The following is a 22,970-nucleotide window of genomic DNA, read 5'->3' on the forward strand; positions in this document are numbered from 1 at the left end:
AACTCCATCACGTGGAAGAGAGGTGTAAAACGGCCCAAAAGTATAACAATGAGTGGGTTTGCAACTATTTTAAAGCATCCAGCAGCTTGTGCGGGTCAGGTTTTAGTAGTATAGTCGGTTTTTGGGCGGCAAAAAGTGTTCCGAAGACAAGATGACAGGGTTTTTGCACGATAGCAGTGCCAGCAGAAATCCGCAGGAATGATGGATAAAAACGAAACCCAGCAGTGTCCAGACAATTTTAGCATGTAGTTTCCGGTATTTTGTAGGTCCGGAGCTTTTGTTTGAAGGTAAGTCTCGTCTGCTGAGTCGAAGAAGATCAGTGTCAGCGGTTTTAGGAAATGAGTTCGAAAGTCCAGAGGCTAGGAAACTGGAAAAATTGGCAAACTGGAACTCAGAACGGCCTAGTGTGGTGTCGAACGCAATTTCTAGAAATGGAGACTCGGATCCTGTTTGCTGCAATTGTTGCAGCATTTTGTCATAGACAGTTGCAACAGTGTTGTTTTGAACACCCCAAAGCCGGTTATTTGCAGCAGTATAAAGCTCGGTATTGACGACAGTTTCAAAAGCAGTGCATAGTGACGATATTTGGCTATTATTGGCAGTTTCCGCTCTAAGAAACGTATTGCTTCTCTTTTCAATTGGCCCAGAGTCGACTTCGGATGATGTTACCAGAAAATGGCCAATAATCCGGCCCTCGACTAGAAAGGTGACCAGAAAAAGCCATATTGCCACACCATGCGAAGCTAGCCACCAATGAAGGAAAAAGATCGTATTTTGGACTCTGGGGCGTTTTCGCGAAGAAGGCGATATGGTTCGTTCAATGGCGTTTATCATGATCTCGTTGCTGGTACACGCCATGGGATATTTGGCAAAATAAGCATACGGTGTCAGGGTATTCTGAATGTCACCTTGAGCCTGCAGACGGTATATTGTGTTATCAAAATTTATCTTTTCCCAACTTTGAACTACCAGATGTTCTGATGTCCAACGAATACGGGACATTTCAATCCGAAAAATCAAGTATTCCAAACACATCACCAAAATCGTACAGACAATGTAGGTTGTAGAAAATAGTGCACTCAACATGACTCCTTTTTGTCGACGATTCCTTTTTATCAAAATTATGCTTTCCGATCGTTTTACAACCGATTTTGAGCCCGTCGTGTTGCTGGCCGACTGGAGGCTATCTTTCAATGACTGAAGAGAGCTTTGCACTTCGGTACTGTTGGAAAGCCAAGCTTCAGTTTCACTGGATGTAATCGACATCAAGGTTACATATTTTGGGTAGAATGAAACTCCGCTTCTAAGCTCACCCAAGTTGGCGGAGACATTGCTGAAAATGTTTTCGAGGAAGCTGACATTGAGTTCGAGCCCTTCAAGATTGCTAGGGGAATTTCCTGCTGTCACCAATAACCCATTGGAGGTGAGGTATTGAACAGTAGAGTCAAGCACCCGAGATTGGCTTTCTAAATTTGAAAAAATGCTTTGGTTGTACTGCTGCAAGGAAGTAAAGTGCTGCTCCCATATTGAGAGCTGTGTTTTGATTGAGGTGTTCCAGTTTGCAACCTTCGAATTGATATTTGTGACGTATCCTTGAAGAACCCCGTTAAGCACCTGGGCGGCATCATTAGCCTTCGCAGCAAGGAAATCATCGATTTTCGGTTCCAGGCTGCTTGAAGTAGGTGAGTAACTACTTGTAGTGCTGGCTGTAAAATTTGCAGTAAGCGTTACCTTCTGTGTTCTAGGGGCGGCAGTGACAGTTGCAGTTGTCGTAAAAGTAGTCGGAGCTTCAGAAAGAGTGTCTTTATCTTTCTGAAAAGCGACCATTAGCCAGAGAGTGATGAAGAAGGTCGCGTGAGGCAGTAAAACGTACGGACTGAATATGCAATTGAGAAGTCTATACCTCAAAGCGGGGAAAGGGTCAAGATTTGCCCGCATTTGTGACGCTGCCCATGAACATCTTTAGGGCAGTTTTGATGCCTTTGGGTTCATGAGGATGCTCTTCTTTTTCAATGCAAGCCTTATCGTGATAGAAGGTGTTTCAACCTGAAACCGATGAGAAGGAAAACAGTTATTGACTGTGTAGATGATCCAGAAATAACCGCTGGCCCTTTTCGAACTGAAACCGTTCAAGAATTTGTTCCATTCCTGCTGAGCCTGGTTCCAGAAGCTTTTTTTTTTCCGGCCCTGACAACTTTGACACATATGTCATCACCAAATCAGCCTTTTGTCGATCTATACTTGGCTTCGAGAGCTGTTCCAGCAGGTCCTGAAACGGATCACAATGTGCTGACAATTGACCTTCTTGATTTTCGGTGATGTCCACTTCCGGTTGTTCTGTATCTTCACTATTATTCTGACTTTCGTTAGTGGCATCGACCTCACCTTCGCCGGCGGACTCGACCTCCGCAGGAGTTAAGTCGGGACTTTTCTCGCGGAGACGGACCCAGAATCTTTTACGCACAAAACCTCTCGAAGCCTTCCAGTGATTGCTGTGGAATCTCCAACTGTAGGTCCAGCCCTGGTCGTCTGTTTCGTAGCGATTGGCGTGATTCATGGAAACAAACCATTTGAAGCCCCTGATTTGGGAGTTCAAATCCAGCGGCCATTGACCTCCACCAGGTTTTATTTCACCCTTTTCTGCGGTTTGACCGTCCCTTCCTACCAGCTGAAACTGTGGAGGATCGACGCCTCGTAACAACAGATTTGGAGAGAAAAATGGGTACCCAAGAACGGTCAATCCGCGCTGGTGCTCTGTAATGATATCGGGGGTACTGAAAAGCATTGGCGGATCCTTTTTGGTGGTCATTTCAAGAGATTTTTGAGTTAATTGTGTTTGTTCACTACGACGTGATTAGATTTTGATGAGATGGGCTGTGACACGGTGAGAAACAAGAGTTTCAGAATGCAAAAAAAAAAAGGTCAGAGTTCCACAGATTGTGTAAAGAAGCGTGAGTTCAATTTGTGGCCAGAGTTTGAAAAACGGTGCTCTTTTGACCCTACTTGCACCTTATTCTTATGTTCAACTTTTCAGATCTCAAGTAGTGTCCCAATGTCAAGTTCTATCATTATGCAACACCAATACTAAACAAACAAGTGATTATGTAATTTTCTTGTCATGTGATTTTCACGTGTAATTTTCTATGCATTTGCTATCACTTTATATTTACGTGACGTGAAAAAATGGACCGTATAAAAACGAAACCTGGGCGGTTATTATTTTACCAAGTTTACAAACCACAAAGGTGAGAATATGAGATTGCAAGACGCCAAAAAGACTGCTGCAGCTTGCAATCTGGATTATCAAGCTTCCGCTATGTGTTTCCTGCTCAGCGAGATGATACTCCCCGAGTTTTCGAGCGGAATTTGTGCTACTAAGGATACTTGAGGTCTTCGAATCCAGGTCTGGTAGCCGCCGTTACGACAAGATCTGGGTAGCAAAAGCAGAATTTCACAAGTCCTAGACGATCAGAAACTAAGCTACGAGTCTTGGATCGCACGAACAAGGATTCTATGCTGTGTGAAGGTAGGGGGAAGGGCTAATGCGATTTACACCTTGTAATAAAGTCAAGACACACACACACCGGGGTAGAGTGAGAGAATAAAGGTCCTTTCAGGGGAAGTGCTGGATTACTGTCGAAACCAAAGACCTACGAGCTTCCTCTGTCATTCCTGGTGTCGCATTTTAAAAAAAGTGCTCTTACCAAAGAGAGAGTGAATTCAACGGAAAATATAGGGATCCACCACAGATATTATTTCAAAACCAAGGAATGGATTGGCTATGCTTTAGGGGTTTTCTACGAGAGGTTTGAAAATCGGGTCTCGCTTCCAGTAAGATGAGTGTGTATATGAGCGTTTTTTTCAAAATCGAGCCCTCTCAAACACTCCGCAAAATGGTGTGGGTTCGTCTCGTATAAGCAGCTCACAAGACTAAAACTCCAGAAAAGCTTCCGGAACTTGCTGCTATTGCCGAAATCAGACGGATGTCTCTGCAGCTTCACTTGGCCCTGAGATTTTCCAAGCGTTTTCTACACCGCGTTGCCCCTCCTACAGCGTGAAAAATCTCAAATTCATCCACTCCCAGCTGGCCTAAGCCTTCTTCTTCCGGATTTGGCATCGACGCCTGATTTTTTTGTTGTTCGAGCAGTCCCGCCAAAAAATAACCACGTTTTTCCTGTGCATACTCGGAATGTCTCTTCGTATTATGGGCTCTTTTCTTGTCGGTTGCTTATTTTGGGACGATAAAAGAAGTAAGTCAGAAAAATTTGGTCTTTGGTCAGCCCGATGAGCACTGCTAGACGTAAAGGTGCCCGGTTCAACTACATTACTGGACATTTGCGGACGCTGTTAAAAGACTCACAACCAAAAAGACACACAGATCTTGAAAGTGAAGCTTCAAAATTTTAAAAAAAGCACTAACTCACTCCAAGAGAAAACAGGAAGCAATCGTTAGTTTGGTAGCTTAACTCAGTGACAGAAGATGGATTCTGTTCACGTCAAAATGGAGGACTCGAATGACCTTCTTGCGGGGAACGCAGGTGGGCAAAATATGCAATTTTATAGGCCACCGCAGTCCGGATACGGGGTGTTGAGACATCCAACGACGGCTGTCCGAGGAGTTCCGGCGCAAGAGCAAGCCGGAAATGTCAATATGCGTCCATTTCCAACACACCAACCAAACATTTCAGCTGCAGGTTCGGGACATGCTGTAGGCGCAGAATCAGTGCCACTTCTGCCACCTCACCCGGCAAATTTTCATATGAACAACGGTATGTCGGATCCCTCGTTGCAGGAATACCTGTCGCCGTTTTTCCAGCCTTACGGCGTAGACGTTTCACACTTCCCGCTCACGAATCCACCCATATTCCAAAGCTCCCTGACCAACTTTTCCGACCATCCAAGAAGGCGTAGAATATCCATATCGAACGGTCAGATTAGTCAACTTGGAGACGCCACGCATTCTTTCGACGATTTGTACTATAGTCAGCCTCCGCCAATGCCTATAAGGCATGAGCACAAGAGCGCTGCTAACGAGACCAAGAACGGGGTTTTCCCCCAGCAGCACCCACAGCCACCTCAGCAAACTCAGCAAGTCCAAGTGGCGCAACAACACTTGCAAACGCCAGCTGTAGCTACTTCACGACCTCATTCACAGCCACAGCAACCATATCAAGCAGTTCAGGGGCCTGGCTCAAAGGATTACAACCTACACGCACTTACACCAAAACTCGAGGACGAGGTGGACCCCACAGACCCGATTATCCAGGATGGATACAATGGCAAGAATATCACGGATTTCAAAAATTCTGCACAGGCCAACGCAATCACGCCTCAGTCTTTGAACAATGGTTACTCGATGCGTCATGGCGTGCTGCCTGGAACGCCTGCATGGAAAAGAGCAAGACTTTTGGAAAGGAACCGAATCGCTGCTTCTAAATGCAGGCAGCGAAAAAAATATGCGCACCAGCAGCTCCAGGAGGATGCTGAAATACTAACTCGCGAAAACATTGAAATGCGCAAACGTCTTCAGTACTTCGAGAAATTGGTGCTTAAGTTTAAGAGGTTTACAGAATTGCATATGGCTTCTTGCGGCGGGTCCGAACAGCTTAGCATGTTTGAAGAGCTACTAAAGATAGACCACAATATGACAGATCCAGGGCCTCTAACGGGCTCTGATGCCACTGATACTAGCGATCCGTGATTTGCATGATTAGCAAGGCTGTCAACTTTAGTCACTCATGTCAACGGTGGTCCTTACGTGGGGCAGTACTCTAAAGTCCAGGCTTTGTAAGTGGCTGAATCACTCATTGAGAATAGGATACTATCCTGTGCTCGTGAGCTCTACTGGAGGCCGTTGGGGGGCAACGGCATTTATAGAACACAGTAAGATCTTTACTTGGTTGGAAACGATATTACGGATTTCGCAATATATTGATGACTTTTGGATGCCTGAGACGACGATACGCGAACGCCGCGCATAGCGGAAGATACTGAAATCTGGCAGCACAGACTTATTCGACTCAAAGGGAGCGCGGGCTGGAACAAATGCGTGATGAAGGTCTCTTTCAGCAATGAGCATTAAAAAACTGGTATTCTTGAGCCGCGCCTTGCAAGACAGGACATTGGACGACGTCGACAACAATTATGAGCTCAATGTTGAGGCGCCTATCGGTACCCAGGAGACGGATCTCTAGAACCCCCAGGACTCTTCTTCCACATTGTATTTTACCAGGTCGAACGTCTCTCTAAAAAAATAAAAAACAATGGTTCGGTGCAGGTACGTCTCAAAAAATCTACAGAACACTGCTCAGTGTGCCGTACCAACACTTAACTGCATGGCGTTGTTATGGTTGTTGGAATCGCGGCTCAGAGTCTAGTTCGTGTCATGTCAGCGTATATACATGGTATCTCAATAGTGACTTTCCTGCATTTATAACGAAGAACGAAGCCATGAACAGAAGCGAAACTTTGACCTCATTCCGCGAGTAAAGGACACAGCTGGTATGTGATAGGCACACCAGTGGACGATTGCAAGCAACTATGGGAGCATTTTTGATGGTAAAACACTATAAGCCAAGTCAAAAGTTGATATTTCTTGAGACTTTGAAGCGTTTCTGAGATCGAACTTTTGAGAAACAGAATATTCATTTGAGCTTTAAATGATTTAAGAACACCTCAAAGGAAATTATAAAAGCCTTGCAACGTCATGATGGAATTGAAGCGTCTGTTAGGTCCACTTTGTTGTGTCGCTAGTTATATCGTCATGTATCACGTAACCTTATTTTCCACGATGTTTTCTGTTGCGTCAACCAAATATCTTAAAATGTCAACTTGAAGGTTCAACTAAATCAGACACCAAGATTCAAATCGCTAAAATTGAAAAAGAACAACTAGTATATACCCATAATGGTCGAACTCCAATCTGTTGACCTCGTCACCGAAGAATTGGCGATTGTATGTTTTCAAACGGAGAAAATCCCATCTTTCTATGTATTTATGTTGTATCTAGGTTTCAACTAACGCTCGATATCATCTTCACAGGCGCTGGCGGTTATCAAACGCAGAAATCCAGTACTCTGGAAAAATTGGGTGTTGAAAGTCGGCAATGGTTCAGCCGCCATTCTACCATCATCGCAATTCCCATCACAAATGGTTTCCAACAACTATATAGCGGCTAAACCTGCAGTAGCGGAGAAAGTGTCCTTGGCACTTGCAGATCGTTTTATGTATCGATACGTCATGGGTAACAGCACCTCAAGACATCTGGAGCCTGCTTGTGGTTTTTTGAACGGTCGCAGACTTACGTTCAATGATCTGGCTGATTATTCGGACGTGGTGCGGTCTTTGGCCATTGACGTTGAAGACTTCGAGATCTCCAAGCAGTTGCTGCCCAACTATAAACTTTTGAAATGGCTGTTTGCGGTTAATCTGGATGATAATAGGCGTAAGAAAATCGCAATTCATATAGTGCGATCATTCCAGCTTGTTCTGACGTCGTACTACTCATTCATGGCTGTTCCAAAGAAAGCTGTATCAGATGTATGTCAGTTGCTGCTTCTTGGTTTCATCAAGAATGAGGTACTTTTGTTTGGAGCGTCAAAGACTCGAATTTTCAAATTGCTGCGAGAATACACCAGTTCGCGTTCCATCGAGCAGAGTGATGTTTCCTTGCAGTCTTTGTGCAATGGCCACTCCAAAATACTGGCTTTGATCATTGGTTTCACAATTCAGGAGGGGCACCTTCAGGCTGTGAGTGATATGATAAGGTTCGCTTTGCAGCTACTGGAAAGTCTTGTAGTCTGTTTGATTAAGCTGACACTGCCCCACCACAATGAAACCAGAAATGAGAAAGCTTTCCATGAAATCTATAGAGGCCGTTCGGTCAAAATGAGCTACAAATACGTGGCAGACTTTTTAGATGCTGCACGTCTTTTGGAAATGGCAGAAGGTGCACGAAGGTTGAAGATCTGTGTAGAGTTCCTCCTGGGTTTGCTTGATTCCCTGCAGTGGGGAAATACCGCTAGTTCTGATCCTAGAGTGGTTGCAGCATTCCAGCAATACCGCTCGAACCTGCTCAGTGAGTTTTTGGTTCTGGATGACCTTGACCTTATCACCAGTTTTCTGCAACTCCCGTGGCCAAGCGAACTATCTGCGTGAATTTCGCCGCTTATTTAATAACGTAAAAGTTCATGGTCCCAATAGCCTTTTATTATTTGGCTTTATTTTCCTCGTTCCGAATGGGTGCAAACCAATCGTGTTGCATGGCTTCTTTGGCCGTTAGTCTTTCTTGGTGGTCATAACGTAACAAGTTGCTGACCAAATCGATGATTTCGTTGTTACCGGATAGATGCTTATTGGAATCATTGACAAACCTGTACCAAGGTCTGCGAATGTACTGGTCTAGATCGTGAAACTCTTGGGGCAAGGTGATCCGATACTTTTCCAAATAGTATTCGAAATTATCAGTACCTAAAACCCGCACAATTTTTACCAATTGATCAGTGTTGCTTGTTCCGTGAAAAAAGGGCTCTTTTTGAAATACCATAGACGCAAGCATGGTTCCAAAAGACCAAAGGTCCAAAGAGTAATCGTACATTCTGTAATCGACGAGAAGCTCTGGACCTTTGAAAAAACGAGAAGCCACACGGACGTTGTACTCCATATTGGGATGATAGAACTCAGCAAGACCCCAATCTATCAGTCTAAGCTTACGTCTTGCGTGGTCAATCATAACATTGTGTGGTTTGACATCTCTATGCATTATACCCATGGAGTGACAAAAATCTAGCGCCTTTAAAAGTTCAAACATGTAGTAGCGTATATCGTGGTCTTTAAACGTTGGATAAAGAGTGCGGAAATCCACATTTTCAACATGTTCAAAGATCAACGCGGGTGTTCTGTAAACTTGATCGCGTACCACGTCCAACAGCTGTATGATATTTTTGTGACCATCATGCGGCAGACTGTAGACGTACGGACGTTTGAATTGCAAAGCATCGGTTTCATCACTTTCATAGTATGCATCGTGATCAAACGGTTGTGCAGTTGGAGGCTCTGCTACATTCGAAAGATTGGTCAAAATGCTGATTTCACGTTTGATCTTCTTTTTCTTGACAGGCTTGAGCATCTTAACAACAATCTTCGACTTTGTTGAAAGCTGCACACCTTGGAATACTTCCGAATATTTTCCACGGCCTACCTTACTCTCAATTTCGTATGCTCCATTATTGGGAACCCAGTCGATCAGCGTATTTTCGTAGTCCCAGTATACCGGGCCACGCTTAACAGCGGCTGTCATGTACACTCTGGCCTCACTCTGAGCTCGACTCTTCATTCTAGACTAAGTGATGAATGCTAAATTTGTTATCTGTCTGTTGTCGGTTCTACGACTAAGAAACTCGGTCAATTTCGGGCCGTTTTCTCGAGAATTTTCGGGACAAGTAATTAGAAGACTTCTAAGACTCTATTTTGACGTCGACTGGCTCTATATCCGGCGATGCTTGAGGTTTACAACGAGTTTATGTTGTAGGATTCGGATCACACTACCTTGCTCATCAAGCCGTGATGTGATGATTGTTAATTTTTGAGATGAAAAGAATTGTTCGTCCACAGCGATGTTGACAGCCCGTATCACGTGTTATTTAAGTCATGTGATCTGATTATCTCTAGTCGTTATTGACGAGGTAGGAATATGTGAGGATCAAGAATGGTTTACCTCTATTTCAAGTTCAACTGTTTCTCAAATTTTGTCACATACCCTGCAATCCCTTAACGACCTCTTCATGCGCAGACCGTGAGCTTGCAGTTGAAGCTTGTTGTGAGTCTCTAAGTTCACGGTAGATGTCACGTGTCTTGTCGAAGTAGACCACCTCTAACTGGTTACGCATCTGAGACTCTACTTCTTCCACTAGAGCACCCAAGTTAGCAATGTGCCACACCCGGAATGCATCGGAGTTCTCAGAAACGCTGGCTGGACGTGTCACCTCTTTTTCCGTTTGACGCGTCAAATTCCCCGAAAGATGCATTTCACGTCCAGAATCGAGATGCAAGATGATGGTAGTGGTGAGCCGGTAGACCCATTGGTTTGAACCTTCGGTTTGTAGCGCTTCAAATACGTGAATTGCATCCCAGGAGCTTTTACTTTGAGTACCTTTTTTCAGCAGTACCACGCCAGCAAAATCGTCAGTGTCATCTCCTAGATCCCATAAATACACGGACGAGACCCCTCCTTCGTAGTACAGGTCTCTGTAGATATCGAACGAGTCATTTGCCAGCACTTCGGTACGGCGAACAGAATCCGTGGGGAATGGTGATTCTGCAAGATCTTCGGGCGACAGCTCGGGAACGTAGCGGTTGGACCATGGCGAGCGATGAGAGTCGATATCTCTATTATAATCACACGTTAGAAACTCCTTTTGAGACGAATGTGGGTCCTTTTTCACTTGTAATGGCGTATCTACCGAAGTCAATAAATCTTCTGCCAAATTTGGGTCCAACTTGATCAATTGGCTCAGGTTTTCTTCGATCTTCGTGGGATCGAGCCTCCTCAAAATGTCTAGCGCGGCATCTAATGACGACATGGTACTGGCAGGGTCCTGTTGGTGCTTGTGCTGCTGTTGGTGAGCGAGTTTTCTGGTGAGTAGTAAAGTAGGAGAGATGAATTAAATTAGGGTGGGTGATAAAATAATGATGTAGTGGTTACGACAGAAGACAATGGTTTGAAAGGCAGTGAAATTGAAGGTCTGTAGTGTAGAACATACTTTTTGGTTGCTAAGAATTTGTACACGTATTTTTAGAGCTTTTACCGGGTTTTCTCGGGCTTTCCAACGGTGCAAAAACGAGTTATTTAGGTTGTCGTGATTCTATATATTTGATGGACGTTGTGAAATGATTGGGAACATGAAGTAATGGTTACGGGCGTCATCGATATGTCGGTGGTAGTGGTTCACCTTTATCTGAGGTGAATCAGATCCGTTTGGTGTGAAGTCCCGGAATTTCTGGCAAGCAAAACTGGAGATACCGTACTTTCACTGCACAAATAGACAGAATACAAGATATTAAGCATCACCATTGAATGTCAGAGTTTTTCAAGACGGTCAAGAACGAGGGCAATGGGGAAAAGCAGCTCTACCTCTAGACATACCCATCGACTCATATCACTTTGTACTTAATTGACATCTGTCATCATTTAACGAAAATCAAAGAGTGAGACATTTTACACCGAGCTCCATGGTACTAGCCGATACTTTGTTTGTCGATTATCCAAGACAATTATCGGCCGGCCAATTACCGTTGAATCTTGCTCCGGGCTTTGGATGACCACGACGTACGTCTTAACACAGGATACTCGATTACGACTTGCTCATTTACTAACCAAGAACAAAAGAAAACAAGTGGGACGCTTTTGGGTCATATTTCCCTCAAACTTTGCTGTCAAACCTACATCGGAACCTGAACCTTGTCCGCACTCAAACCTTCATCACTTTATACTATTCTGTCTTCATATCTCATGCTAGCTGTTACTTGCAACCGGAGCCAAAAGGAAAGGTCACAACGCAACTTGGCACCAGGGAGTCAATTTTAACGTCGTAGCAAAGAGCATTTTGACAGCTTTGGACGTTGCACAAAATGAAATTCTGTCAAATGTCTGAAAATGATATCAAAACGTTAATTACGAAAAGCAAATCTGTGAACCAAGTCTCGAATTCGTGGTATTGTCGAGAACCTAATCGAACTGGAGCCTTCTATTCCCACAACTAGGAACTCAACGGTAAGCTCGGTGCCAAAAGACGGGGACCAAATCTGGCGCAAACGAATACACATCACTACATACGAAATAATTTTCCAAGACGTAAGACCTTGTGAGAACTCACAGATCCACCATTCGAGAGAGTCCGGACTGCTACTAGGGAACTTATGAATCCATTTCTACTATGATGGCGGTGCTCATTAGCGTCTTTACTCACATCACCACACACGAATGGAAATCTCGGCCCTCAAATATTAAATTGGTCTACATTAATACTGCAAAGTTAACAACTCATAGCCACTCCCGCTAACCGCTCCATGACACTCTTATAGCCCACCGAAATTTCCCAATATCGTCGTATTCTTATTGCATGTTTTTAGCTCTTGACATACCCTTTTTTCCCGTCCTTTTAGCTCAACTTTTGAGCCCAAAACCTTCGCACAACGGCACACTTTCTTACATCGAAAATCTTTGTATGTAATCGCATATAGCAGCAGCCCACAAGGTTCCATCAAGATCCACAACGTTCGCGACCATGTGCTCGCTGCCCGTCATGGGAACGACTCGGTCGTTAACCGCAATATGTGCCACACTTACCCAAACCCTTTGGCAGCAAACCCATCAAGAGTGCTTTTGCTTTTGCAGTCGCTGCGAAAAGTATATAAACGGAAGACCAGTTGACGATTTTGAATGAGATATGGAACTTCTTTTGAACAATACACAGTAGGAAACACTGTAGGATCATACCCTGAACATTTCCATACAATTCTAGCTGCCAAAAAATGTCTGCTCAAAACTCTACCACTACCATCAAATTGAACACCGGAGCCACAATCCCTCAGGTAGGATTTGGTACATGGCGTTCAACTGAAGAAGAAGGATACAACGCTGTTTTGAGTGCTCTACAAGATGGATACCGCCACATTGACTCTGCTGCCGTTTACGGTAACGAGGCTGCTGTTGGAAGAGCCATCCGCGACTCCAAAGTGCCTCGTAACGAGCTTTTCGTAACGACCAAACTGTGGAACACCCAACATCGCGAGCCTGCCAAGGCTCTTGACCAGTCTTTGCAAAGACTAGGCCTTGACTACGTGGATTTGTATTTGATCCACTGGCCTTTGCCTCTCAAGACAGAAAACATCAAGGACGACAATTTGTTCTCCGTCCCCACCAAGAAAGACGGCAAGCCAGACGTGGACTCCGAATGGGACTACATCAAGACGTGGCACCTCATGCAAAAGTTGCCCGAAACCGGCAAGACCAGAGCTGTCGGTGTCTCTAACGTCTCGGTGGCCCAGTTGCAGACTCTGATCAACAACAAGGACACTAAGGTGGTGCCAGCAACCAACCAGGTGGAAGTGCACCCATTGCTTCCTCAACAAGAACTTTACGATTTTTGCAAGCAAAACGACATTGTGTTGCAGGCATACTCGCCTTTGGGTTCCCAGGGCTCCCCTGTTGCTGATGAACCTGCTGTCAAGGAGCTGGCCCAGAAGTACAACGTTGACGCCGCTCAGATCTTGATTAGCTGGGCTGTGGCCAGAGGCTACGTTGTGTTGCCCAAATCTGTTACTCCAAGCAGAATCAAGTCGAACTTCCAGGTTGTGAAGCTGACTGCTGACGACGTTACCAAGATCAACAGCATTCACAAGCAAAAAGGCGAACAAAGAATCAACGACCCTGAATGGTTTGAATTTTAAACCCGGTCTTCTGATGACGGACTTCGCATGTGCTTTACGAACGCTTTTACGAAAATATCACATCACGATCGTCGAGCACACTTGTTATGAACTTTATAAAGACTAGTACTACGTACGACATACACGATTTTACAACTTAGCTAATTGAACGAGTTTGATTCAACATTTATCGAATACTCAGTAAGAAAAGACTACCTGCACTTACTCAACCTTAGGTTTTTCCAGTGTTGCTTTGTCAATTGTCTGCTCCTATCGTCACTGCCCTAGTATGCTTTCCTTCCAGCAAGTCATTAACCACACTCAAAACTCTTTGAGCAACATGCCTCCGGGCTACTTGCCCAAATGGCTTCTGTTCATCTCTGTCGTGTCCGTATTCAACTCAATTCAGACCTACATTTCTGGCCTAGAGCTCACTCGCAAAGTGTACGAGCGTAAGCCTCAAGAAACCACCAAGCTCAGTGCTAGAACGTTTGGAACTTGGACTTTTGTCAGCAGTGTGATTCGTTTGTATGGTGCGTTGTACTTGAATGAAGAACACATCTACCAATTGGTGTGTATCTCTTACTTGGTCGCATTGGCCCATTTTGGCAGCGAATTGTTGGTATTCCGTACCTGCAAGATCGGCAAGGGCTTCATGGGACCCTTGCTGGTGTCTACAACCTCTTTGGCTTGGATGTACACGCAAAAAGAGTTTTACACCGGCAAAGCCTGGTAAAGGCGAACCACTAGCTATTACTCTTCTCACAAGCTTTTACATATTTGCTAGTACTGAAAACATGTACGATTCATTGCTTAAACTTAGATAATTGCATCTCGATATACTGATGAAGAGAAAGCCTCCGCAGTTATAGAAACAGGAGGTGGCTAAGGGTCCGTGGAAGACAATTTCCTTCAATGGTCCACACGGGTGGGATCGTTGAGCTTCAAAACCTCGACCGCAGGCCCCAGAAGTCTTTGAAATCCGCTCTTACCGAGCGTAGCCACCTTGGTCTTCTTGATGGCCTTCACCGTTGCTTGACGGGGTAGATCGTTCAACAATGCTACTTCTCCGAAATAGTCGCCTTGCTTCAGGTGTGCAATAATTCCATGTTGCTCCTTGGACACTTCCGCTTCCCCAAACTCGATAAAATAGAAGTTGTCACCGCTGTCACCCTCGCGAATTATGATTTGTCCCGGCTGATATATTTCTGTATCTAGAGCATCCGCCAATTTGGCACGGTCGTAAGTGGTCAAAGACTGCAGAACAGGCATGGACTTGAGAAGTTCGTCATATAGGATTCTCTTCTTGAAAGAGCTGCCCAGTAGAATTCTTCTGAACGTCAATCTATCAAGAGCCCACAGCACGCAGTCCGTGGTGGCCAAAACCGTGGCAGCTCTGGGACTGTTGTACATGAGAGCCAGTTCTCCGAAACTGGAACCTGGGCCCGAAGTGTTGACCTTTTGAGATCCAACAAAGAAATCCACATTGCCCCTTTCGACAATGTAAAAATAGTCACCTTCGTCACCTTGCTTAATGATTTCCTTGCCTTCTTTTACACTTTTCTCCTCCAAAGAATTTATCACCAGTCTCTTGGACTCGGTGTCAAGCTTGTTAAACAAAAAGTTGCGACCAATGGCCTTTTCAAGCCTCTCCAGTTGTAGACCTGTCTTTTCGCTGTAGTTCTCGGGCTTCCAATCATCAAGATTGTCGGGCTGCATCGTTTCTCCACTTACGGACGTGCGTCTTTGAGCGTTGAAGTTCATGGGCAATGGTCTGGGCACTGCTACAGATCTTCTAGGAGCCGTTGTGGGTTGTGGTGATGATCCAGCCTGATCTGCGGGTGCCATGGGATCCACAGGTTTCTTGATGTGCTTGTCTGAGCTTTTGTTCACACGGAAGTTATCTTTGAAGATGCCTGAGCCAAAACCGGCCATTTCGCTGCCTTCTTCGCTGCTCACTGTATCTGGAGCCATTCCTGCTTCTTGGATTGAAGCTGCTGCACCTGTGGCATGTGGATCGGTTTCCGCAAACGATGCTTTGAAGATTTGATCATTGGATTGCGATTCTGCACCTTTCAATCCAGCAGCTGCTGAAGCAGATGCAACGACCGAATCGTTTCTTGTTGCAGATGGAAACAACACAATGCCTTTCGACAGTGCCAACGACTCTTGGTTACGTGCAAAGAACCGCTGTTGTTCTAGTCTTCTGTTAAAATAGTTTGCGGCGAATTGCAAAAGATCTTTGGGCTCATCCTCATGCACTTTCCGATGAAACAAGTTCAACTCTTCCAGCTGGCCTCCCGTCAATGGCATTTCGTTTGTGCGCTGTATTATGATCTCGACAGAGCTCTTCAAAAGGAGGGATTGCTACAAGTTGTTCTTGATGATGGGTGCTGAAGTATGGTAAGGGGTCTGTTCTGACATTAACATTTTATATATCTTAGACTAGGTCGTTCAGTACGAGGGGTGTAACGATCGATGCAAGAACCAGGCGTTTGAACTACCGAAAGCACAGCTTTTGAACTTATGAATCATGTCATTAGCGTTAAAATGGCTGGAGGTATGCTGAGAGACTTTTAAGTTCAAAATTAGAGTGATTCGAGGTGAAAAAATGGACCTTTAGAGGAGGGTTTTGGTAAGGAGGTGTTTGGCCAGTTGCCGAGAAACAGTGATGAATTGATGAGAAGAGGATCGTACAGGAGAGAGTAGTAGCTCCAAGGATCACGCAGCATGTTTTTCTGTCAAAATCAGGCCAGTTCTCGCCAATCTGTTGATAAAAACATCCAAAATAAAGTCAGGATATGATCAAGATGAGATAAATGGTTCCAACGACGATACTTGTGTGCCGTATCTGTGAACTAGAAGCTTCCCAGCGCACCTTTTGGCGTACCCTGTACCTTACTTTCCATTGCTGGTAGTTTCGAAAAGTCTGATATGGGGCCATTCTTTCTCAATTCGCTCCGGTTTGAAAGAATTTAGAGAGCGGTCGAGCAACTCGTCCAGCTCTGCGGGCGTCAGCGTGCCGTCATCGAGCCCTCTGGAGAAACCAATACTCGACTCTCCGCTCAAGAGAAGTTGCGAAAGCTCATTCATGAGCTCTTTATTAGAGCCAGTCTGATGGCGCTGTCCATGGCCACCCAAACCGCTCACAAAAGATTGCTCACTCCCGGCCAGCCGTTTGAGATTGCTGAACTTCCCCATTTGAATAACCATTTTTTCTAGCCTTCGTTTGCTCGAGGCTCGTGTCAGGATAACGTGCTCCACGGTGTTGTCGCAGCACAGCCGATATACAACAACTGGCGCCGTTTGCCCAATACGGTGAGTTCTGTCCATGGCCTGTAAGTCCACTTGTGGATTCCAATCACTGTCAAAGAGAACGACCGAATCTGCGGCGGTCAAGTTGATACCTAAACCGCCAGCACGAGTGGAAATGAGAAATACATCAAATGATCCTTTCAAATCGTTGAATCCATCAATGTGATTTTGGCGAGTTTCGTTATCCATCGATCCATCGATGCGACATGGTTTGATATTGTTTAGTTCACACCAATCTTCTAGCAGATCAAGCATTGTCACAAATTGGGTAAATATCAGTACTTTGTGCTTTTTTTGAATCAAAGGTGGCACCAATTGTTGTAAGATCTGTAGTTTACCGGACGTTTTGAGCAACAGCTCCAGCGTTAGCTGCGAGGGATCAATGAATGGGAAAAAAAACAATAGGGTGGAATCAACGATTTGGCGCAGCTGAACCATTGAGTTTAGCAGACTCTTGTTCAAGAGAGCTCGATGAATGTGGTCTCGATAAAGTTGATCCATTTGCACTAAAAGTTTGTCCTCTGTTTGTTCTGGCTCTTCACTGGCTTTCCACTCCAGAAAACTTTGAATGGTCCTATTGCTGACCTGTCCAATATGGTCTTGATTCAAAGTGTAGAAATCTTTGATAGCTTGTCTGAAGACTGTCCTCTTAAGTTTGCCTTTCAGAGCACCTTTATAGAATTTCCGCTGGAGCGGCGTCAATTGGCAATTGATCAAATACTCGCGCTTAGGAGGTAAGGAATCCGCCAGAACCACACTTTTTAGCCTTCTCAGCAAAAAAGGTTTGAGGATAGTGTGCAAATTTGAAATAAGATTCTTCTCTAGCTCTTCGTTTATCAGTTTATTGAGACCTTGAGAAGAGCTTTCCAGTTCGGCGTCACCAAAGTCAAACCATTTTTGGAATATCTCGAAATCGGCAAATATCTCTGGTAAGATAAAATTCAGCAAAGACCACAATTCCGCTAAATTGTTTTGCAGCGGTGTTCCAGTCAGTAGTAAACGGTTCGAGGTGTTGATTCTTTTGAGTTCTTGAATTAGCTTGCAGTTGATATTCTTAATTCGATGGCCCTCGTCAACGATCAGAAATTTCCAATGATGAGATAATATCAAATCGATATCGCGTATTATAATCTCATAAGACGTGACGACTACACCTTGGCCCTTGGTGCGTTTGAAGAAACTTTTCATTTTAGAAGCCCGCTTCTGTTGGCCCTGTGTATCGTAGTATTTCAAGACATCGATGTCTGGTGCAAATTTGGCAAACTCCCCCAGCCAGTTATCCACTGTGCTTAGAGGTGCGGCTATCAGAAATGGACCTTTTGTATCCATTTCAGTGATGAATGCAAGAAGCGCAATGCTTTGGAGCGTTTTGCCTAATCCCATCTCATCTGCAAGAATGCCGTTAAGTCCATTCTCATAAAGCGTTATCAGCCAGTTTACACCTTCTAATTGGTAAGGCTTCAATTGGCAATTATGCAGTAGCGAGGGCTGCTGGTGAGCTAGCTGCTGTTGGCCGTTTTGCGATCCTCCAGTGCTCCTCTTGCCGAAAAAATCTGTAATCTTTCTGCGCTTCTTAGCTGGGGCTTCATCAGTCGCCTCAGCTTGGTTATCCTGTGTCTTGTTCAAGAGAGTTTCTGCAATGATCCTTGAGTATACCTGACTTTGTTGTACGAACTCCTGCAGTTTGCTGAGCTTTAGCGAAATGGTAGTGTCGTCGACGTTTTCGTCTTCGCTGGCTTTGGCCTTTTCTTTCGATCCCCGCAGTTTAGCAACATTGGCATCAATCAGATCGTTAAGTTCACCGTCATCCTCTCCCTCATCAGAACTTAAGTTAACTTCTTCCTGACTGTCACTTAGAGATTTGTCTTCGAGCCACACTGGCTCGCTAACCGAATTAGACGAGGAATCAGACTCCCATACATCCGCTTTCAAGTCGGATTCTTCCTTTTCCCGATAACTTACCTGCGGACGACGCTTAGAACGGGTGGATACCATTTTTAACAATGTTAGAGATCTTGAATTCCTGTTAACCCACCGGACACGAGTGCTGACAGAAGCAATTGATGGCTTCTCAACCAGCGCAAAGAATTGTTAGTTAGCACTCCCACACAGCCTAAAAATTGAAGGCAACTAGTCAAACGCCTTAAAGGAGCAGGAAAAGACGCTATAACGCAGTTGTCCACACGGTGGTCTTGATACTTTAATGTCAACTTTTAAGACGCTTTTTTCAGGAACCAGAGCACCTTTTTCGACGCTAAGAGTTTTAAAAAACCTAAGCAGATCGATGGCTACCGATTGAAATGATACGTGAAGCTCAATTCCCTCTGCTTCTTTTATACTTTACCACTTTTAATCTCTGGTTCCACGACAGAAGTTGCCAATGATGACTATAAGGCTGGTCTGAAAAATTATTGACAATTAAATTCACTTTATGGAATCATCACCAAAAACAACAACGGTTTCTTGAGAAACTACGACCCCTATTGCCCTTAAATGACCATGGCGGAGTCTCAGGACACTCCCCAAGCTGTTGAGCACAGCACTAGCGCTCCATTGTTGCCCCACTTACAACAACAACAGCAGCTTCAGCAGGAAACCTCCAAAGTAGACTACGATCAGGAAGCAAAGAAGCTGGAAGATAAAGCGGTGAGATTCTTGGCGAAGCAAGCTCATCCAGTGATTGTGCCCTCGTTTTCCACATGGTTTAACTTCAATGAGGTCCATGAGATTGAACGCAGAATGCTGCCGGACTTTTTTGACGACTCAACCCGATTCAAAACCGAGAAGGCTTATTGTGATGTCCGCAATTTTATGATCAACACCTACCGTCTGTCACCTTACGAATACCTCACTGTCACTGCAGTGCGGCGTAATGTGGCAATGGACGTGGCATCAATTATCAGAATTCATTCGTTCTTGGAGCAATGGGGGTTGATCAACTACCAGATCGACCCCAGATCCAAGCCTTCGCTTCTAGGACCCAGTTTCACGGGCCATTTTCAGATTGTACTAGACACCCCGCAAGGTTTGAAACCATTCATTCCAAGTAAAGTGGTGCAAAGTAATGAAGCACCACAAGAAACGCCGGCTCCCGTACAGACTGCAATGGCACACGACGACCAAACAGTAAAAATGGATACTGACAAGCCGGTCGAACAATTGAAAGAGCAAGCACCGGAATCTTCGATTGCTCCCGACGTCATTGCACCAGTCGACTCGGAGGTTCCCATAGTCAAGGAAGAATTCAGACAGGATGTGGAGTTTGCTCAGCCTGAGAAGTTCCCCATCAATTTGGCCCTGCGCAAAAACATATACTCAAGTGCACAGAACTTCAATGCACTTCAAAATGACACACAGCAATCCAGACAAATCAGTAGAACATACATCTGCCATACTTGCAGCAACGACTGTGTGGGTATACGCTACCACAATTTGAGATCCCGAGACACCAATATTTGTTCTCGTTGTTTTCAAGAAGGTCATTTCAGCGCTCACTTCTCGTCATCGGACTTCCTGCGTCTTGAGAATCAATCACAGGTGAAGAAACAGTGGTCTGACCAAGAAGTTTTACTGCTACTCGAGGGTATCGAAATGTACGAAGATCAATGGGATAAAATTGTGGAGCATATTGGAGGTTCGAAGACCACCGAGGCTTGCGTCGAAAAGTTTCTCACACTCCCGATCGAGGACAAATACATCAATGAAGTCACACCTGCTTTCAATTCACAGACGCCAGAAAAGACTCTTTCAAGTGTGACAGGAACGGTTGACGCGGCAGTTAAAGCTCTTCTTCAGGGTCTCGACGAAAAGGTGTTAAATGGAACAATCCCACAATCGGGGCGCCAAATTTCAGAAAAATACTTGCGTGAGGCGCAATTGGTTGTTCAGGATTTGGTAAAGCTTAACCTGGAGAAAGTTGATCTCAAATTTCAAAAACTAAATTTGATTGAAAACACATTGAGCAAGGAAAAGCAGCGTTTCATCAAGGAGTCCGAGAGGCTGTTGAGTGAGCGCCAGTCATTAAGCAAACAAGTCACTGAGTTGAACGAAGAACTCGGCAGACTTAACGTCTCTAAAAAACTGGTATTGTTATCAGAGCAAGCAGATTCTGGTGTCAAGCTGGTCGAAAAAGATGAGGAAACTCAAAACAAGAACAGGCTAGTGAAGGGTATAGATGAAGCCCATAGTGTATCTCACGTCGAACCCCAACAGTATAAAGCGTGGTCATTGTCGTGAGTATATACCGAGTTGTAATAATAATTGATTCTTGCAATTCATGATGTTGTAGTTGGGATTGGCACTTCATCGATGGAACTCTTCATATTCTTCAGAGCATCTCCATGATAAAGGGTGCTCAAACTAGGCCGAAAATAAGTATGGCAAGAGGTAGCTTCACGGCAGGAAAGATGCAGATCTTGGAATGGCGAAAGTCTTGCAAATTCCTAAAATACTCTGGCAAAACGTTCTAGAACGTCCGTGCCATAGTGGTCCTTTCGGTTTGGTGGGTGTCGTTTGACAAAGAGAGAATCGGTGCAAGTACCCAAAGCTTTTTCTTGGAGTCAATTTCTGACATATACCAACCAACTCAATAAAAGACACCGAGATATGATTCCGCGGTGTCAAGATTGCAGTGAGCCAGAGAAAATGAGGTAAGTAAGTTTGTCATTGAGTTCGTGCGCATACTTTAGGAGACTTTTTTTTGGCTCCAGTCGAGCTCCGAGGGTAAAGGTCCCGACAAACCAGGTTTTAATATTTTATAAGTAGACTAAAAAGTACACAGAGGAATTCGCTGAATATAGTGCAAATGTAACGTACGCAACTGATCTGGACACTGCTAGTTTAGTACTTGGTACTTCATCACTGTAACGGTCAATGGATCCCAATGTCAGCTGACTTGGACCCAGATGACAGACAGAGATAAAATGACAAGAAAGACTGCTCGTTTCAACCGCAGCGTTCCACGCCCTCAACACGAATAAATGGCGTTGGTATCGATCAAATTATGTCGCTGAAAAGCTCATTCCTGTAGAACCAACATCAAAATCGAGAAGTCGCTCAAAAAGATAATTTTCCAAATCCTAAAAGCAGGGAAGTTTACAACAGATTTTTGACAGCTCGTCTAAGAATTTTCACAGAGATTAGCAGCGTTATAACATGCTAGAAACACCCTGTTGCTTGCGAAACATAGTTTACATCACCAAAGTGTCACGAGGCAATTCTTCGTCCCACATGATAGAGTATATTGGAACCGTACAAAAGAACATCGAAATCTCAAGTGCCACTACTACTCCTCTCATCCACGAACCATTCCGCTCCAAAAGTCCATCAAGTAGGCGTTCCATGGGGTTGTACTCTATGTAACAGGCGCCCCCGTATTCTCTCTATCGAATTAGCCTTTTAAGCGGCGTTTCCGCGTTTTTCAAGACATACTCTAGGCACTACACTGCATTTTTGGTTCGATGTTCTCGAGATGCCGAATATGATACTGTCGTTAGCTCATTTCTGCGACAAGCATGGCCCTCGTGTTTTGCTAGGTACCCAGTTTGCCGTGGATGGAGCTTCTTTACTTTTGCCGGACTATGCAACCGAGACATTCTGTGAGTCGTGCTCGATGAAGTTTCCCAATAATGACACCTCATCGCGATCGATACGTACACGTATGAGGGGAAAGGACTATGTTTCTACCAACTATCCAGCGGTGCGATACCAGTTGGTGTCATCAATCATAAGACACATGTTTTCTGAGGAGACTATGGCGTATGATAGTGCACCATTATCGTTTTTCGATGAATCCAAGGGTCTGAACTTGGCGATGGGTTTCAAGTTGCCAGACACAGATGCTCGTGGTGATGAAAGGAGGTACGCACTACTACTCACCATCGATAGTCCCGACTATGCATCCTCGATGAAAATATTGGCAAAGCATTGGGAGTTCACAACGTACAGTTTTCGGAAGATCATAGATTACATCAAACAACGACGAAAGTTGGAAATGAAGCGCAGTTTTGCGGAAAATGTTCCACAAGAGTTCACTCCTATGGGTGGGACGTACTTAAAAGGTAATAATTACAAAATTCCGCGAAACTTGGCATCGCTAACTAACGATGATCTGCTGTTTGTGCGGCTTCACAAGTGGAACACTTTCATTCTGGATGCCTTGAACTCTGATGTAGCATGAAATGGGAACATTTTGGATCATAACCCGGAATAGAAACACTAAGTAGGTA

General features: G+C 44.6%; 12 protein-coding genes across 12 annotated transcripts; 6 read left to right on the top strand and 6 right to left on the bottom strand.

The window, feature by feature from the left end:
- Positions 1-102: 102 nt before the first annotated feature.
- PRM2 (LALA0S08e03422g1_1) lies at positions 103-1,938 on the bottom strand (the record flags this gene model as incomplete). The annotated part of the gene is made up of 1 exon (XM_022771080.1): positions 103-1,938. One exon carries the CDS (start codon positions 1,936-1,938, stop codon positions 103-105), a length of 1,836 nt encoding a protein of 611 aa, XP_022629695.1.
- Positions 1,939-2,071: 133 nt separating this feature from the next.
- SPO73 (LALA0S08e03444g1_1) lies at positions 2,072-2,809 on the bottom strand (the record flags this gene model as incomplete). The annotated part of the gene is made up of 1 exon (XM_022771081.1): positions 2,072-2,809. The coding sequence occupies one exon, from the start codon at positions 2,807-2,809 to the stop codon at positions 2,072-2,074; it is 738 nt and encodes a 245-aa protein (XP_022629696.1).
- Positions 2,810-4,480: 1,671 nt separating this feature from the next.
- CST6 (LALA0S08e03466g1_1) lies at positions 4,481-5,701 on the top strand (the record flags this gene model as incomplete). Its single annotated transcript, XM_022771082.1, has 1 exon — positions 4,481-5,701. One exon carries the CDS (start codon positions 4,481-4,483, stop codon positions 5,699-5,701), a length of 1,221 nt encoding a protein of 406 aa, XP_022629697.1.
- A 1,205-nt stretch (positions 5,702-6,906) lies between these two features.
- Positions 6,907-8,157, top strand: LALA0_S08e03488g (LALA0S08e03488g1_1; the record flags this gene model as incomplete). Its single annotated transcript, XM_022771083.1, has 2 exons — positions 6,907-6,954; positions 7,042-8,157. The coding sequence occupies 2 exons, from the start codon at positions 6,907-6,909 to the stop codon at positions 8,155-8,157; spliced, it is 1,164 nt and encodes a 387-aa protein (XP_022629698.1).
- A 52-nt stretch (positions 8,158-8,209) lies between these two features.
- CKA1 (LALA0S08e03510g1_1) lies at positions 8,210-9,334 on the bottom strand (the record flags this gene model as incomplete). Its single annotated transcript, XM_022771084.1, has 1 exon — positions 8,210-9,334. The coding sequence occupies one exon, from the start codon at positions 9,332-9,334 to the stop codon at positions 8,210-8,212; it is 1,125 nt and encodes a 374-aa protein (XP_022629699.1).
- A 415-nt stretch (positions 9,335-9,749) lies between these two features.
- CAP2 (LALA0S08e03532g1_1) lies at positions 9,750-10,580 on the bottom strand (the record flags this gene model as incomplete). The annotated part of the gene is made up of 1 exon (XM_022771085.1): positions 9,750-10,580. The coding sequence occupies one exon, from the start codon at positions 10,578-10,580 to the stop codon at positions 9,750-9,752; it is 831 nt and encodes a 276-aa protein (XP_022629700.1).
- A 1,951-nt stretch (positions 10,581-12,531) lies between these two features.
- LALA0_S08e03554g (LALA0S08e03554g1_1) lies at positions 12,532-13,449 on the top strand (the record flags this gene model as incomplete). The annotated part of the gene is made up of 1 exon (XM_022771086.1): positions 12,532-13,449. The coding sequence occupies one exon, from the start codon at positions 12,532-12,534 to the stop codon at positions 13,447-13,449; it is 918 nt and encodes a 305-aa protein (XP_022629701.1).
- Positions 13,450-13,717: 268 nt separating this feature from the next.
- Positions 13,718-14,164, top strand: ERG28 (LALA0S08e03576g1_1; the record flags this gene model as incomplete). The annotated part of the gene is made up of 1 exon (XM_022771087.1): positions 13,718-14,164. The coding sequence occupies one exon, from the start codon at positions 13,718-13,720 to the stop codon at positions 14,162-14,164; it is 447 nt and encodes a 148-aa protein (XP_022629702.1).
- A 176-nt stretch (positions 14,165-14,340) lies between these two features.
- BCY1 (LALA0S08e03598g1_1) lies at positions 14,341-15,741 on the bottom strand (the record flags this gene model as incomplete). Its single annotated transcript, XM_022771089.1, has 1 exon — positions 14,341-15,741. One exon carries the CDS (start codon positions 15,739-15,741, stop codon positions 14,341-14,343), a length of 1,401 nt encoding a protein of 466 aa, XP_022629703.1.
- Positions 15,742-16,326: 585 nt separating this feature from the next.
- On the bottom strand, positions 16,327-18,738 carry IRC5 (LALA0S08e03620g1_1; the record flags this gene model as incomplete). Its single annotated transcript, XM_022771090.1, has 1 exon — positions 16,327-18,738. The coding sequence occupies one exon, from the start codon at positions 18,736-18,738 to the stop codon at positions 16,327-16,329; it is 2,412 nt and encodes an 803-aa protein (XP_022629704.1).
- A 504-nt stretch (positions 18,739-19,242) lies between these two features.
- RSC8 (LALA0S08e03642g1_1) lies at positions 19,243-20,979 on the top strand (the record flags this gene model as incomplete). Its single annotated transcript, XM_022771091.1, has 1 exon — positions 19,243-20,979. One exon carries the CDS (start codon positions 19,243-19,245, stop codon positions 20,977-20,979), a length of 1,737 nt encoding a protein of 578 aa, XP_022629705.1.
- A 1,234-nt stretch (positions 20,980-22,213) lies between these two features.
- LST7 (LALA0S08e03664g1_1) lies at positions 22,214-22,921 on the top strand (the record flags this gene model as incomplete). The annotated part of the gene is made up of 1 exon (XM_022771092.1): positions 22,214-22,921. One exon carries the CDS (start codon positions 22,214-22,216, stop codon positions 22,919-22,921), a length of 708 nt encoding a protein of 235 aa, XP_022629706.1.
- Positions 22,922-22,970: the final 49 nt, after the last annotated feature.

Source organism: Lachancea lanzarotensis, scaffold LALA0S08 (genome assembly GCF_000938715.1).
Source record: "Lachancea lanzarotensis genome assembly LALA0, scaffold LALA0S08, whole genome shotgun sequence".
NCBI lineage: Eukaryota > Fungi > Ascomycota > Saccharomycetes > Saccharomycetales > Saccharomycetaceae > Lachancea > Lachancea lanzarotensis.